Source organism: Dunckerocampus dactyliophorus, chromosome 6 (genome assembly GCF_027744805.1).
Source record: "Dunckerocampus dactyliophorus isolate RoL2022-P2 chromosome 6, RoL_Ddac_1.1, whole genome shotgun sequence".
Classification (NCBI taxonomy): Eukaryota; Metazoa; Chordata; class Actinopteri; order Syngnathiformes; family Syngnathidae; genus Dunckerocampus; species Dunckerocampus dactyliophorus.
Window position 1 is genome coordinate 19,320,508 of NC_072824.1, and position 16,833 is coordinate 19,337,340.

General features: G+C 40.7%; 2 protein-coding genes across 4 annotated transcripts; one reads left to right on the forward strand and one right to left on the reverse strand.

The window, feature by feature from the left end:
- Positions 1-471: 471 nt before the first annotated feature.
- LOC129182732 (intercellular adhesion molecule 1-like) lies at positions 472-6,256 on the reverse strand. 2 transcript variants are annotated; one of them, XM_054779185.1, is made up of 7 exons: positions 6,078-6,256; positions 4,635-4,818; positions 4,347-4,422; positions 2,845-2,983; positions 2,307-2,636; positions 826-1,056; positions 472-749 (listed from the first exon to the last, which is right to left on the reverse strand). In XM_054779185.1, the coding sequence occupies exons 1-7, from the start codon at positions 6,133-6,135 to the stop codon at positions 682-684; spliced, it is 1,086 nt and encodes a 361-aa protein (XP_054635160.1). In that variant the 5' UTR covers positions 6,136-6,256; the 3' UTR covers positions 472-681. The 2 variants fall into 2 exon arrangements, with proteins under 2 accessions (XP_054635160.1, XP_054635161.1); XM_054779186.1 differs by lacking the exon at positions 4,347-4,422.
- A 1,290-nt stretch (positions 6,257-7,546) lies between these two features.
- LOC129182473 (protein GPR108) lies at positions 7,547-16,802 on the forward strand. 2 transcript variants are annotated; one of them, XM_054778645.1, is made up of 18 exons: positions 7,547-7,963; positions 8,155-8,274; positions 8,446-8,496; positions 9,118-9,209; positions 9,287-9,408; positions 10,172-10,365; positions 10,440-10,502; positions 10,579-10,680; positions 10,748-10,881; positions 10,960-11,035; positions 13,427-13,500; positions 13,577-13,694; positions 13,761-13,891; positions 15,105-15,148; positions 15,218-15,267; positions 15,343-15,426; positions 15,503-15,624; positions 15,701-16,802. In XM_054778645.1, exons 1-18 carry the CDS (start codon positions 7,868-7,870, stop codon positions 15,786-15,788), a joined length of 1,761 nt encoding a protein of 586 aa, XP_054634620.1. In that variant the 5' UTR covers positions 7,547-7,867; the 3' UTR covers positions 15,789-16,802. The 2 variants fall into 2 exon arrangements, with proteins under 2 accessions (XP_054634620.1, XP_054634621.1); XM_054778646.1 differs by having other exon boundaries at positions 7,551-7,963; positions 9,287-9,366.
- The last annotated feature ends 31 nt before the right edge of the window (positions 16,803-16,833 follow it).

A 16,833-nucleotide genomic window follows, 5' to 3' on the forward strand; every position in this document is an offset into this window, starting at 1 on the left:
TTAAGATATTGTGAGTGGTAGGCAACCAGCAGATTTATCTAGCTCTAGCTCTTTAAAATGTTGGAGAAACTCGTGCATGTTACACTTGCCATGCTGTTGTTTACATTGAACTCATCAGTGGTATTAGTGCCGGCTGAGCAGTTTGCTCTTTAAGGCTATTAAACATAGTCGTTAAATTTTATAATTCTTTAAATTACTTTATCTAGAGTATTTGAAAGGAATGAAGAAAGCTTTGTGCAGCTGAGGTCAAAGGGCAGATTGTTACGCACTCCTTCAGCCCTGTACTTGATTTGAGCCTTGCGGGTGTTTTTTTTTTTTTTTTTTTTTTTTTTTTTTTTTTTTTTTGTCGTCAAAGCAGGAGCCTTACCGATTTTGAATATCTGTTCTGAGATACTTAAGGTCAGATACAGAGGCAAAGGTCATGTCGGTATCATAAAGTCAAATGAAAATGCATTGTCAAGTAAGAGCAAATATGTTTATTCCAGTTTGATTTTAAAGCTTAGATGCAGAAATCATTCTTGACGTATACTGGACTATTGTACATTTTGGGGGTTTGTAAAAGTACCTGGACAGGCGCTCTCAAGCGAAAGCCCTCATCGGCTGTAATGACAAAAAATGATGACAAAACTCCCTGACAAATGTCCGAACAGCAGTTAGACTCGAATCACTTTTTGGATTGTTTTACAAGTTCCATGTCAGTAGAAGCAGGGTTGCAAACAGAAAGTGTCTTTTACACAGCCTCGCAGTGCCTATGAGAGAAGATGTGACAAATTAAACACTTGTGTGTGTGAGACATAACCACAAGCAATATGAACCTAAATATACCTCTGCTAGTGATCACCTCCACCTCTACTGTCAGATTCCTCTGTCCAAAAAGCCCAGTTGCCAAGACAGTGTATTTTCCCGCATGCTCCATCATTGAGTGAGTGGGTGGGACCACCAGGCGGCCGTCTTTGAGCCAGATGACCGAAGGTTTGGGGTTTCCTTGAACCTCGCAGTGGAGGCTTTCTCCCATTCTCACCTGCAGCTTTGCAGGACAGAGTAGCTGCGGGCCAACTGAGGAACGAGAGGGGCTCGTAAATATTATTCCAAAAATATTTGACAGGAACCATCAGCTACTAGTTTGTCATTTAAACAGCCTAGTGAGCCTGGCGTATGAGGCAGTATTGACTATAAATTCTGCCTAGCAACAATCGTGGTGTAATAACCAATGCAATTATATTGATCTCGGTTGCTGCATCCTCTTGGCCAGGGGTCAGGAACCTTTTTGTCTAAGAGCCATGAAAGCCACATAATGTATACAAATATTTTTATAACACCACTAAATATTTGCATTTTTAAGCAAAACAAATTTACAATACATGTATTGTACGTCTCCGAATTTATTGTTTTTAGTAATGCTATACAGAAGCTAACCAATAATAAAATATTTATGCAACTTGTGGTTTTGCATGGTACTCCATCTTTCTTTTTGCCATCTTTGTCAAAAGGTTTGCTCTGCAGAATTAGCTATCTGACTGATTAAAGGAGGGACGTTTACTTCTTGACCGCTCAATGACACAGGTAGGTGACCACATTAGCCACTAGCGTTTTGGTCTGAGCTCGCATTGGCTCAGGCCACCCGCATTGCAAATGTATGGATTAAAATGCATGAGGATGTTTTATATTTTGAACGGTGTTTTTAACGCTGGGCCGCACGGTTAGCATGTTGGCCACACTGTCAGGAGATCTGGAACATATGGGTTCGAATCTCTGTTGGGCTTCTCTGTGTGGAATTTGCATGTTCTCTGCGGGTACTCCAGTTTCCTCCCACATTCCAAAAACTTGCAAGTTACTGTAGGTTAAGTGGCGATTCTAAATTGTCCATAGGCATGAATGTGAGTGTGTAAGGTTGTTTGTATGTGCCCTGCGATTGCCTAGCAACCAGTGCAGGTCTCGTCTCTCATGCAAAGTCAGCTGGGATAGGCTTCCCCCCCCGACCCCAGTGAGGATAAGCGGATGGATTTTTAACACTGATGTTTTTTCTGTAATATTTTACTTCAAAATGCCAGCAGGAAAAAATATATAAAAACTAATATCAGTACATTTTATGATAAATGTCTGAAAGCCGGACACAGTAATCAGTGCGCCATAAATTCCCTACCCTGCCCTAGGTAGTGGGTGATGGGGACAGTCACCCTGAATAAGATGGGAGGAGTCAGATTTGAAAGAAAGTGGTCATCATTTAGACAAAAACTCTTAATTTCAGAGTTGCAGACTGCACCTTGAAAATTTTGCAGTGCAGGAAATATTAGTTATTCACTTACAGAGGACAGCAGCAGGGAGTTTTTGGGACGTGACCGTTAGAGGCCACTGCGGTCCTCCTGGCTGCAGTTGTAGTTCAGCCTCACACCAGTAGAGCGCCCCGTCATCCTCTCGCCTGGGTTGGACATCCAGTGTGAAGACTTCGGTCACGGGCGTCTTCTCCATCATGGCTGAACGCAGTCGACTCAGTCTTGTTTGATCCCTGTAGAAGGTCACGACGAGGTTCCTAGCAGGGGCCACATCTTGTACAGTACACTGTAGTGTGTACTGATGGTGCTCGAAAAGCGGGCCTGTGTGATTGACAAAGCTGATGGACACGCTGTCTGGAGGCTCTGTAGGGGGCAGAATATGAAACCTCAATGAACGAGAATGGCCCCTTTGGTGAATTGATCATTTTTTCCCCCCTCTTATCACTGTCACTGTCATTGTCGACTTGCATTGGGTCCAAGTGACGGAGATGCTTTGTAAAACTCATGAATGTCCCCTATAGGACTGCAGTGGCACATTTTTCAATCAACTCAATAAAAAAAATCATCTTACTGTAAACAATGACAGGGAGGGGAAGCTGACAGGACCCATCTAGATTTGACACGGCATAGCACACTGCTGAGATGCTCCACTCTGTCATGTTGTCCACACTCCAAACCAGATAGTGCTCCATGGTGGGTTCAGGAGCCACCTGACCATGATGATGATGATGCAGAACTTCACATCCATAAACAATCCAAATTGACATTTTTTCCCAAAAGTATGAGCATTACGCTACTACAGTTTGGCCCAAAATGTATTTTACAAACATGGAGAGCGTAGGATTTGGAGCCCGTATCCAGATAGTCCAGAATATTCTGTATAATAGAAGCTTTGCTTGCATGCAAGAACCAGGCAGTGCATGATAACATTTTCTTTAAAGAAAATGCAAAGGAGTGATTGTACTACCAACAGATGGTCTATTTAAACAATAGTCAAAAAGGCAAAAACACTAAAAGTTTTCTTGGATTTTTAAATTTTTTTGTGGCATAGACTTGCAGATCAGTCTGAAATCGGTGTGGACCGAAGTTGGCCCTTGAGCTGCCAGTTGAGTATGGCTAGTCTACAGCAGTACTTCCCAAACTTTTTACAGTGGCGTACCCCTTCAGACACTTGACTTGAAGCCATGCACCCCCTACTCCTCCACACTTAAAAAAACAAACCATTTTTAATTGTCATTAAATTGAAATATTTAACATGATTAATTGGTTAATTCATTTTATAGTAGCTAATTCTGGTTCAAAAATTTGTATTTTGCATGGTCAAATTTTGAAAAAAGTTTTACATGATCACTGATAGATAATATGTGAATTTCTCTTGGAGGTGAAGTATTGGTGCTACATACACTATATTTATTTAACCCTAACACCAATATAAATTACACCTTCAAGATCGAACACCCTTAATACACAACATAATCATCAAGCTTTTACTTATTCATATAACTCGAACAGAGCAATGAAGGACTTCATGCCTCCTTCCTTCTTTCTGCTATCACTGTGAGCCCTATGCTTTGAGGCATTCAGGTGCCCTCGTAATTGTGAGTGTTTAGCTCTAATTGTTTTTCATTTTTATTCATGTACCCCCTATGACAATTGGTGTACCACTGGGGGTATGGGTACCCCCTTGGGGAACCAAGGGTCTACAGGATTAACTACACGTGTGTTTTTTTATGACACCACAGAAGTGTACAAGTCATGGCAACATGTGATGATGATGTCCATAGTACTGGAATTGGGCATATGATATGGGAAAAGCAGTACCCACGTCTCTGTCCAGGCTGCTCAGTAGTACACATACAGTATCTATTGTTTGATTAACTTACACTTGTATGATTGATATGAAAGATAAAATGGTCATTTAAAACAAGCCTGTTTATTTAAAGTGACACGAAGGCCAATGTTAAACCCTGGACTATTTCTATTATAATTAATCCCTATGGGAGGAAAAAAAATATTGTTTTAAAAATCAATAATACACAGTATATGGCTAATACAAGTGATATTAGTTCTCACCAGTGAGACTTCCCATCCCAGCAGAGAAAATTCTGTCCTTGACACTGAGCAGTTAGCTTTGACTGGATCTCCAAACCTACATGTTAAATATAATTACTTAAATGAAAAGATAATGAATGATCATACAGTATAGCATTATAGTTCATGGCCTATCATTACAAATTCTTACCATTGTTTTGGCTGTATTATGTCGTGTCAGTTTTCATCACTACTGAGGAATCCCTCACTTGTCTTTTAATGAATATTTGGATGAAGTGAAGTTCAGAATTTGGATTTGTGTTGCCCTACCTGACCACCAGGGTGGAAGGGGACATGGTGAGAGGGCAAGGGGGTCGTTCTGCCGAATCCTCCCTGATGGGAGGGATGCTGATGGATGGACACGGTCCAGACGGGAGAAATGTGGGGAAGGGAGGTGAAATTTGTGAGGGTAGAGGAGGAGCAGGTGTGTGCACAGAAAGAGGGGATGAGGTAGCTGAGGTATAAAGAGGGAAACAACACTGAGATTAGAACGTAGAAAACACTGGATTTTTGCTTTTGCCATTGCAAATGAACCCCCGGTATGAGTCATTGTTGCGTAATGCAGACAAAGGTCAATTGAATTTTGCCATCTGGTGGAATCAGACTGTTTTTAGCTGATCTATTGTGCACCATTGTTTTATTGCAGGCTGAATACACCCAGCGTGTTCCTCTGAGGAAGGAAGGACACCCTGCCCAACTCCAAAGAACTCATAGCTCCTCTTTTCTACCACCATTGTTCCACTGGAGCCTTAGCGCCTTCCCCACCCTCCTTATCCTTGTGTGTGTGTGTGTGTGTTTTGTCACAACAAATTGCATTTTTCCAACAGTACATACACTTAAATATCTGTTCAACAATTTGCCAAGCAGCTTTCATTAGTGAAGAAAGGTAATGGTGATCATGAAAAAATATATGATTCAATATAACTAAAGAAATGCTGATACTCTACATCATTATTATTAATACTTTGAAAAATTTGAAACATTTACCTAGGTTTAAAAAATTGCCTACAGTAATTTTATGGAATTGAAAATGTGAATTTTCAGCAATTTCAATGAATGGAAACATTAGTAATAAACTTGAGTCTGCATGCCTCTAATTAAATATAATATGTCATTATTATAAATAGACCAAAATACTGCTTCTACCAAAGTAAAGAAAAGTAATGCAATGTCCTACAATAATTATATAATTATTATTTTTTGGATAAATTAAGTTGTACATATTAATAGAATTTAGAACAAAGGAAAACAATGAAAATGCTTTTAAAACGTTCTGGATATACACACCAAAATGTAATATTTCTTTTTTTCTCATCCTCAATCCAGACCTGTTTTATTTCATTTGGTTTACGTTTTTTAACACAATCCTCAGATTTAATTGTGGTTGTTGTTGTTTTTGCAATATCCTTACAAACAAATGGCAATAAAACAGCCTTTTAGATTAAGGCAATTCTGACACGCTCCTGATTAATTCAATAAAACAACTCCTATGTGGTTAAGTTATTACACCATGACAGTAAGTATCTTATGTCAAGCAATCAGTTGTACAGGTGTCTTTCAGTGTATTTCTATATCTAATTATCTATATCTAATTATAAATAATTATATTTTAGAACTAATTTATATCAAATTCACACAATGGTGATCCAAGATCTCTAATTTAATGTGGAAGTCCTCAGTCCCCGCCCACCACGTAGTGATGATTGCACTCACCTGAGCCAAACAGGTGAAGCAGCAGCAGGGTGATCCTGACCCACCTTGAGGTGTGCATCCTTCATCAAATATTACCTCTCAACAACAGGAGCCACTGTGTCTGATGCAGGCAGTGTGAGACCTTTGGAGAGACTTCAGGGTTTTATGTAGGTGTGTGTGTGTGTAGCTGATGATCAGGCAATTCCTTTGCTTTGGCCTCTCAAAAGCCACCATGGGCGTTCTCTGTTGGTATATCAGGAGAGGAAGGAAGGGAGGGTCAAGAATAATGGTGTGTAGTGTAGCAGCACACTGGGCAAGAAGGCATGGAGCTCCCTGTGTGTGTGTGTGTGTGTGTGTGTGTAGCTGAATACGCCAATCTCCAACAATACACATTTCATTAGGGAGGTGTTACTAATATTTGGATGAAACTTTTAGGGGTCACCGTATGTGGGGGAAAAGTTTGGACAATTCCAAGGGCCTCTAACTGACAGGGGCCCCACAAAATAGACGTGGTGACAACAGCTGCCTTGGGAGGGCCCAATGTAATTATTTTCATGGGGCCCAGAATTACTGGCGGCATGAAAAGGTCAAAAGAGCCGTTCTACTACATCACTGTAAACCACAATGATATTGGAAGTGTTGAAAATTCACATTTTTAATAGCAAAGAATTTTAGGACATCACAAGGTTTTTGTAAACTTTTTTGTGTTATAACAATGATTTAGCAATACACTCTTGATTAAAATTTTAAGACCAGTTGAAAAATTGCAAGAATTTACATTTTTCACTGTTGGATATTAAGGAGGTTCTAAGTAGAGCTTCAAAATGCAAAAAGAAGAAATGCCAGTGAGACAAAAAAAACATTTTGAGGAAGCAATTTATTGCAACCATTAAAGTGAAGTGGGCTGTTCATAATCTGATCAAAAGTTTAAGATCATTGCTAAAAATAAATACATCAATATTTATTTAACAAAGTTGACCTTGAGACCTCTATTAAGTTGCGGAGAATTTAACCAACGAGCTCTACTTAGAACATTTTTAAGATCCAACAGTGTCTTCCCGATCTCCTGACTGTGTGGCCAACATGCTAACCACTCGCCCAATTTAAGCTACCTAATATGTTTCTTTTCCATATGAAAACCGAAAAAATAAATATGACTCAATAGGCAGTCGTCGATATTTGGTCAATGAAGTTGCATACTTTGTTATTTTATGTTTCAAAAAACGTATAACGTTTCGCCATAACGTCACGTGACACAACACAGTGACGATGTAAAGTAAATTCCACGAGTCAAACGCCTGTGAATTCCGCATACACCACACAACTGGGGACGCGGTGCTGTCAACACAAGAATGTCATGTTACCAAAACTGCGACAATCTAGCAAGTAACTCGGCTTTATTGTTATACAAAAATCAACCGTATGTATTACGAAACATATATATTTTTAATGTGATACAGTTTAAAGTATATTTAATTTAATTTTGTTAATGTGTGACGAAGCCGGTGACGCCACTTCCCGTTCCTTGCTGAATGTTTGGCTGCCGTGTCAACAACCAGGAAACGAGATGTGCTAATGCTAAATGCGAACAGCCTACTGCTAGCCTGGCGCTATGAAAACATACACAATTAGAGGAGAGCTACGCGAATTATTCTAGATTGACAGCAATACGCTATTAAACAGCTGCCCATCGTAGTGAGTTAGACGGATTAGAATCGCTAAACGTTGCCTGTCGTATTGTGGAGACCCGGACATCTGGTTCGTCCATCCGTAGCGTTAGCAGAGGGAGCTTTGCGGTGTTCTTTCTGGGGATGGCTGCGGCGCGCAGAGCTGGTGTCGGGGCTGCATTTCTACTCCTGTTTCTTTTGGTCGGGTGCAAGGCAAGGATACACAAACTCACCCTGAAGGTAAGTCGACAGATCGAGACAGACGAGACCCTGTTTGCTTGGAAGCTAGCATGGCTCCAGACGGCGTTTGATTTGTTAGCTAGCTTATGCATTAAGAGGCTTTATTAGTGTCATGTGCGGAATGGCAGGTCGGGGCTCTTGTATACTCCAAATCTGATTATGGATATAAAGTGGTTTGTGTTCCTCATCAGAATGAAACTCGCTTTTTCGTCCACCTCAACACTTTTGGCTTTTACGCTCATGGGACTCTGGACGTCAACCTGCGGTCTCTGCGCCTCCCACAGCAACAAGTCGACTACAGCGTCTTCCCTGTAAGAGCGTCTTCCTTGGATTTATAAGCAATATTTCTTGTCAAAAGTACAATTTCGATTTAGCTGATCAACACTTTTGTATATCACCTTGTCTTGGCTGGGTAGAAAGTGACCACGTGTTCGATGATGTTTACTTAAGCATGTGATCAATTACACATACTTTTTTTTCAGGTTGGATTCAGCCTCTCCAGGTCCCGAGTGAGTGGAGTCTTGTCTTACACAGTGAGTGCATCATTTTTGTGCTTCACAGGGCGCAAATGTTAGTCATCGGGTATTGTCATTTACAGATATACAAAAAAAGAAAAGCACTATATCAAATTAAAAGACCTGTAAATAACATCCAAAATGCTGAGTCCTCATCGGCGAGAGCCTGGAGTTTTTTTTCCAGAGAGAAGTTCATTATGGCGTGAATGACAGGCACAGCGTGTTTTACCGTCAATCACCAAAAATCCAGTCTACACAAGTGGAATTGTGGACTGGAATAGCAACAACATCTTCAATGCCAATTGTGTAAAGTTCTGGATAGTTCCTTTTTTACCTTAATCTAAAATACGGAATAACGGAATAACAAACTTCTATCCACACACAAGCCACGCGTGCCTGTACTACAATGGTGGCTCTTTTAACATGGCTAGATCACCTACTACTACTTTTACAGTAGGCCCTCAAAAACAGCCCAGCACTTCTCTATCATATAATGAATCTTTGACTAGTGTTTTTGCAACACAGTACGGTATGTCCACAAAAAACATAACGTGGTCCTGTTGTGTTGCTGCATGCAGAATGAACATACATGGTTGTTATGGACTGTGACAATAATGTGACTGTTTTTGACTTCCTCAGGCTGAAGAGACAGAGACATGCCCCCTCACGCTCACTAAAGTGACCAACAATGAACCCCTCATCCTCTTTCTTGTTGATATCCACAACCGCAGGTGTGTACAGTCATTTGTGTGAGTCTTGACAATATGAGAGGATTATTAAATGATTGTGTTTGCTCTTTGCTATGTAGTGTCAACGTGCGTGTCCTCGGAGACCAAGACAACGTTTTGACTGCCAAACTGAAGAACGATGTGCAGACCAAAGTGAAAGGCAGGCTCCCCCTTTCCCCTTCACCCATGCAGTCGCTGCATGGTACAGTCCCATGTCACCAAGTGGTTTGACTCACTTAAGTGTGCTTTGTGTTATCTGGGGTTGTTGAGGTGTTGCTTCAGCTAAGTAATAGTGTGACACATCAAAGCAGAAAACACAATATAGTAAACACCAATGAAGGACAGCCCCAATTCAATCCTGGATACTTAAACTGTTCTGCATTTAGAATAATTTTCCCATTGGAAATAATGGGATTAGAAATTCCAGGGTTTCCAGGGTTAAACTGTTGCCATTTTAAAGTCTTATTAACTGTACAGGCAAATGTTTTAAGTAAACATTTAACACTGTCATGCAAGTGTTAAAATACGTTATAATAAAAACAGCAAATTTTGCATGTCTTAACTAAACTTCTTGTTTTGCACTTTCTATCATTCTTAACTGTATACTAATGTATATTAAGTGTAACAAGTTATCAGTAGAGTAAAAATACAAATTCCGGTGTACATGGTGTTCTTTTTTTCAACTTCACTAAATTGTATTGAGAAGCCAGGACAGTGACCCGTGCAGTGCCACTTTTCAATGTTGCAAGTTCTTTTTCTGGTTCTATTGTTATCACTTTTCATATTTGCCTTTACTGATACCCTTTTGTCGTTAAAAAAAAAAAAAGGCAGCTAGCCTTAGCCTTTACAACTAAACGCACTTGCCTCAAGTGCACCAAACACAACTGTATGTTGGAAAACCAGTCAAAAGGTCCTCTGTTGAGGCAACACAAAATGACATCAAGCTACACGCTTGTCTGCTTCAGGTCAGAGGTCAAGCAGGGAGGCTCCTGCCAACACTCCTGCTAAGCCTATCGAGCCTTCAAAAGATGGAGATAAAACATCTGGAAAACTTCCAGATGAGTCAAAGGCAAAAACAGACGGCGAGCTTGTGGATCAGACAAAGCAGGATCAGACGAAGGAGGATCAGATGGCAGGAAATACGCTTTCCGAATTCCAGGTAAAAGGCATCTCTTATTGTGGCCGGGGCGTAATTATAAATGTTCATCTTGTAAAGTATGTTTTTACCTTTAGCTCAACAAGACCAAACAGCTGATGTTGGCTTTGGAGAAAGTTAACGACACCTACAACTTCAACGTAAGAGCACTTTCATCATGTGTCACCTGTGTTTGATTCACCCCAAAGTTGAACGTTCTCTCCACCTTCTCCACAGTTCCACCTGCTGGTGGGCTTGCTGGCTGAAGGCTTGTACAACTTGAACTTCTACTACTGTCAGAACATGGAGCCTGGCGTAGACCTGTCCTACTCCTTCACTGTAATTTCACAGCAGTCAGTTCTCGCCCAATGCATGCTCTCTTAAAACCTCAGTATGTCCTACACAGCTGGAAGTGACTGAGAAGAATCCTGGAGGCTTCCTGTCGGCGGCTGAAATCCCACTTCCTCGACTCTACATTGGCATGGCTGGAGTTTTCTTCGCCGCTGCCATGGTGTGGGTTTACACGCTCATGAAGCACAGGTACATGCACGCGTTAACTGCACACAAGTGGCTCACTCACGTCAGGCAATGATCACTATTGGTACTTCTGATGTGCAGGTACAGCGTGTTTAAGATCCACTGGCTGATGGCGGCGCTGGCCTTCACCAAGTCCACTTCTTTGGTTTTCCACAGCGTGAGTGCACATCACAGCACAAAAAAAAAAAAAAAAAGATCCCTGAAAGTATCCACATCAGCGGTAACACTCGGACTCGGTCCAGAATTTATTCACCTTTTGCACAGTTGTAGCAATATTTCTTCTTAAGGATCATGATCGGCTGCCGATCTGCTGCATTTTGAAGATCGGATAATATCGGTTTCCGCTCCGAGATCGTTCCAGTCCGGTTGCCGTATCACGTTTGTTACTCTGAGCCGCACTCCAACATGGTAGGTGCAGTAATGCGCCTCAAAGCTGGTTGCCACTCTATTCCTGCCACCCGCAAGAAGAAGAAAACACAACACCCACATGCAGACATGTCCGCGGTGTGCTGTGGTGAAGTTAGTTTCAGGTTGGACGTTGGATATTCAGCTCCGTCGCTACAGCGGTAGTTCTCCCTCACTGTGCCCGGACTGCTGCGTCTTGGTGTACTGTAGGGAGCTTGCATGGGAAGTGCCGCTTTAACCGCTGGTTGTTTATACTTGGGACCGCACAAACACTACTAATCATATCGAAACGTTGGCAAAAAAACCTAGGAAACTCGTCTGTTACGGACGACGTAACAGTCACTGACGACGTGCAGGTTCTGAGTAAAAAAAAGACAAGAGGCACATTCTTGCAACCAGCTTGTATCAACCACTGTTGCCAACTTTTCAGTAAGAAAAGTAGCTATTGAATGTCTTAGAAGTCGCTAGATGATGTCATTGTCACATTTGCGTAACATTTGCATATGATGTAAAATGTTGTAGAAAAAAGCATAACCTCGTAGGAGAGACAGAAAAGTGTAAAAACACCTTAATTACGTTCGGAACTACAACTTGATTATTGGTTTGTTAATTTAAAATAGTCCATTTCATCAAAATAAAACTTTATTATTTTATCTCAGCCAGCTCCTCTCAAAGTTCTTTTGAGAACTTTTTTAAAATTAGCACAATTGAACAGTGAATACCAGTTTTGTGTTTATTCTATGGCTCATATTAACATGATTCGTGACTGGTGAATATATGTAATAGCAATTCATTTGTACATTCTCGATGCGTAGCGCTCCACATCATTGCTTGTGACTGCCTTTGAGCAGAATACACCTGTCAACAGCACCAGCCGCTGCTCAGTGAGAACACAAAATGCAGAACAATACGTGCTTTCACCATACTAAAAAAGTCCTCAACAACGGCGGAAAAATTTGTTGCTAGTTGCTTTTTGAGAAAATATGTCGTCAAGGGGGGTTGGAATGTCGCCAGATCTAGAGACAAAAATCGCCAACACTGGTATCAACCGTCAATTGCCATTCTCAACACGCGCACACACACACACACACACACATTGCAGCCTTCAAAATAAGAGCGCTCTTTGTCCCATTTGTCTAATTGTGTAAAAAAATATATCATTAATAACGCAATTGGAATTACACCCATGACTACATCGTCCTTAATCACAAGCACGGGCATTACAGTTTGTTGAAGATTTTGTAGCAATGTGTGCTGAGGCTGACATCCCATTAGAAAAGTTAGCTCAGCTACATTCATTTCTGAATTACTGGACAAAATGGGTCAATGATATATTGGATCAATAAATGTAAGGATTTTTGCATTTAATCAATGGACATTTTATTCACTAACCCAAATAGCACACACTCTATGCTGGTAAAATAAGTGGAAAAGGTAAAACACTGAATAAAAAGAGTTTGAGAGTTAAAAAAAAAAAAAGTCACACCACAAATTGATCTATAAGCATTTCAAATCATTAGTCCTACCTTAAAAGTATTTGGCACACCCATTTTTTTTCTAATTTTGTCTTTTATTGGATGGACTTTTATTGGTTCTTTTATTGGATTAGGGCCCTGACTCACAGAGGTTTGTTACAAAAGCCAAACAATATGCTGTGTAAAAGAGACATTTACTAGAAATTTCTTTCTTCGGGTTTTTGATTGGCCTTTTCGTTAGCGGTCTTCTGTTGCTGAAATACATTTGGAAAACAAATGGAACACAACGCATTTGCAACACATGTGTTCCATGCATTTTCATAGATTTTTTTCACACTGTAGTCTTTTGTTTTTTGTTTTTTTTTAAATAGCCATAGACAGTAATTGCTGCAAAAGGTGCATCAACAAAGTATTGAGCAAAGGCTGTGAATACTTATGTACGATTTTTCAGTTTTTTTTATTTTTAATAAATTTGCAACAATTTTCTAAAAACTTTTTTCACATTGCCGCTATGGGGCGTTGTGTGTAGAATTTTTAAAGAAAACAATGAATTTGATCAATTTTGGAATAAGGCTGTGAAGCGCTATAAGTACTTTCCAGATGCACTGTAGATGAGGACATAGCCTTTGTGTGGTAATGTCCTCCTGCAGCCTCTCTTCCTCTTTCAGATCAACTATCACTTCATCAACACGGAGGGGCATCCCATCGAGGGCTGGGCTGTCATGTATTACATCACACACCTGTGAGCTCAACTCTTGTCACTTCTTTACTGTGTGTGTGTTTGTGTATTACATCTTTTTGCCACATGTACCTACCAGGCTCAAGGGGGCGCTCCTGTTCATCACACTGGCACTGATTGGCACCGGCTGGGCCTTTGTCAAATACATCTTGTCGGACAAGGAGAAGAAGATCTTCATGATTGTCATTCCCCTGCAGGTGTGGACAGAGCTACTAGAATTGTCTTTGTTGTTGTTCCTGACCTGCTCGTGTGTTACCCTGCAGGTCCTGGCCAACGTGGCCTACATCATCATTGAGTCCACGGAGGAAGGCTCCAGCGAATACCCTCTGTGGAAGGAGATTCTCTTTCTTGTCGACCTCATCTGCTGTGGCGCCATCTTGTTCCCTGTTGTCTGGTCAGTTTTTAGAATCTATAAACTAAGCTGTACACAGACTACTCTAAAGTCTATATTCATGTTGCATTCGTATAGTATTGTTTAGGGCTGTGCGATATGGACCAAAACTCACATCCTGATATTTTTAGGTTGAATATCGATATACAATCTATATCCCGATATATTTTAAGTAAAGTGAGTTTAGACTAAATCAAAGCTAAATATGCATGTCAAGTTGTTCAATTAAAATAAATACTTAACATGAGGATATTTTTTGACATTTTCATTCATTTTTGTTGATGCAAGATGAACATAAAAAAAAATCTTATCTAAAAATAGCCTCTAAAATAAAGAAGTCCATTTTCTTTTGGAAATAAATGTAGAAAAAGTCAAATATAGCCTTTTTTTTAATTACAAACCTTTAGCTATGCTCAAATCCTCAGCTAATAACAAAAGAACAAAATATGGAGGAGTGCCTGCTTTAAGAGGACATTTTAAAATGTCAGCAACTCAAAAATACTTAAAATTGAACAATAGTAGTATTTTTTTTTTTAGGTAACCATTTTTAGAAGACACAAGCATGTCCTTATTTTGTGCCAGGAACACCAACCTGTCAAGTGCATCAAGCTTAGCAACTGTCTGTTTACCTGCCCTGTATATTTGTGGTAGAGCTTGTCGTGATAAATAATTGTGACTGCGAAGCTCACTGGACATCGCGAGTCCATTGTTTTTACCAGGTTTTTAAAGTCGTTTTTTCCACTTTTGCAACGGGGACCATGTCTTGGGAATGTGATGGGACAGCTTTATAATGGCACACCATGTTGCTTTTCCTTTCATGAGGACGGCAACAGGAACGCGCCGCTCTACACATTCCTCGTATTGGAGTTTGTGCCAAGTTTTAAGGTGGTGAAAATGATTTTTTCAATGCTCTGAATTCAGAAGTACATACACATTACTGAGTCTTATTCCTTGCTGACTAATTCATCCGCTGCAGACGCTGTCGGTAAGCTCCGCCGGGCTTCTGCTCCGCCCCTCCTCCCTCCTCCTGCATAGAGATGAGGGACATACAGTGCAAATTTAGTCTATATCAGTATCAACGATATGGTTGGTTTTGATATCGTGCTTAAAGTAAATATCGATATTTTAAAAAATATCGATTTATCGCCCAGCCCTTGTATTGTGACTTTGGACTATGTGATATTGTAGGTTAATAAAACGAACGCTTATCTTGTAGGTCCATCCGTCATCTCCAAGAGGCTTCCAGCACCGATGGAAAAGGTGAGAACCTTAAACTAGTCAGCCACATGTCTCGCCGTCATCTGACTAATTGATGACTTTGTCATCCAGCTGCCATGAATTTGGAGAAGCTCAAGCTCTTCCGCCACTACTATGTCATGGTGATCTTCCTTCCTTCCTTATACTTGTGTTCATCTTGTATAAGTGTCTAATTGTCTTGTCATCTTTCTCTTTAGATCGTGTGTTACATCTACTTCACAAGGATCATCGCCATCCTGCTCAAGGTCACCATGCCCTTCCAGTGGCAGTGGTTCTACGAGGTACCCCCAGTGTCTTCTGTTGTGGGCTGTTTTAAAAAAAGACATGGTCTGTCTTAACTTTCCTCTTTGTCCTCAGTTCCTGGTGGAAGTGTCCACACTGATCTTTTTTGTCTTGACGGGATACAAATTCCGACCTGCTTCCAACAACCCGTACCTCCAACTGCCCCAGCATGAGGAAGATGAAGAAATGGATGAAATGTAAATCTTTCTAAAATCAGAATTGGTGTATTTATGGACTTTATTTTAATGGACTTTATGGTTCCATGTTTTCCAGAGTGACTGAGTCGGGTGCACTGGAAGGCATTTCCAAAGTCAAGAAGACGTCCAATGGACGCGAGCGCCAGAAGGAAGCCACCTTGTGAGCATGGGCAGAGCTTCATTTGCGGAGGATATGGACCCAATAAGGCCTTCCACCCATGGCCACTGCCTCCTTTTTTTCTTTCTTTTTTGAAATGTGCAGTGGTTTATCGTGGTCCTTCCCACCCACTGCCTGCCTATGCAAACAGACTTTTTTGTGTCTTTGGAAAACATGTGCCCGACAATAGACGGGTGGACTGACAAATGAGAGGTTCTCCAAAGATCATTTTAGCTTTTTCGGGTGTGCGTTTCTATTTAACACGGTTCTTGCATTGACCTTCCTCATATTTCTGCGCGTGCTGGGATGGGCGTGCAGGTCCAATTTATCACTAGAACATGCTCAGGTTCTCGCTCCCTTCCCCCGGCCAATCAAAATGCAGGCAACATTCAGGGCTCTACTGATTGGTCGAGGCTGCACAGTCCTCGATAGTTTTCTGATGGAAATGTTTGAGGTTGTAAATTTCACTACATTTACTTATTGGTCCATTTCAGTATTGTTGATGTTGGAATGCCCATCACCGCCGCTGTACCTTCGCGCTTTGCTTGCTGAGGTCACTCAAGATCAGCTGACCAAACCACCTTTTTTTTTTTTTTTTTTTGGAGTCGCTGTACCACTCTTGACAAATGATCTAACAGATAATTGCTTTTGTCAGCTTTTTTTAGCATTCTACTTTGGATGTGATGCCTATTTTATTATTATTGACAAGTTTATTGGTATTGAAAGGTCAGAAGACTGTAAATAATATTGATCTCCCCCTCCCCCACCACCAAAAAAAAAACAAAAAACACTGATGTACTGTGTTCAGTTTTTTTGGAATAATGTGAGTGCAAAGTCAAAGTGAGAATGATACTACTGAGGTATGACGACACACACACACACACACACACACACACACTCCCCTATTCACGTGTGTTGCCTTCCTGTGACGATACAAGTGTAGGTTAACTGCAGCTTAAACTTCACTGAGGGTTTTTTCCATGTATGTGACTTTACTTATAATAAAGCTGGTGTTATGGTGTACTGCTCTTTACTTATCATTATGAACTATT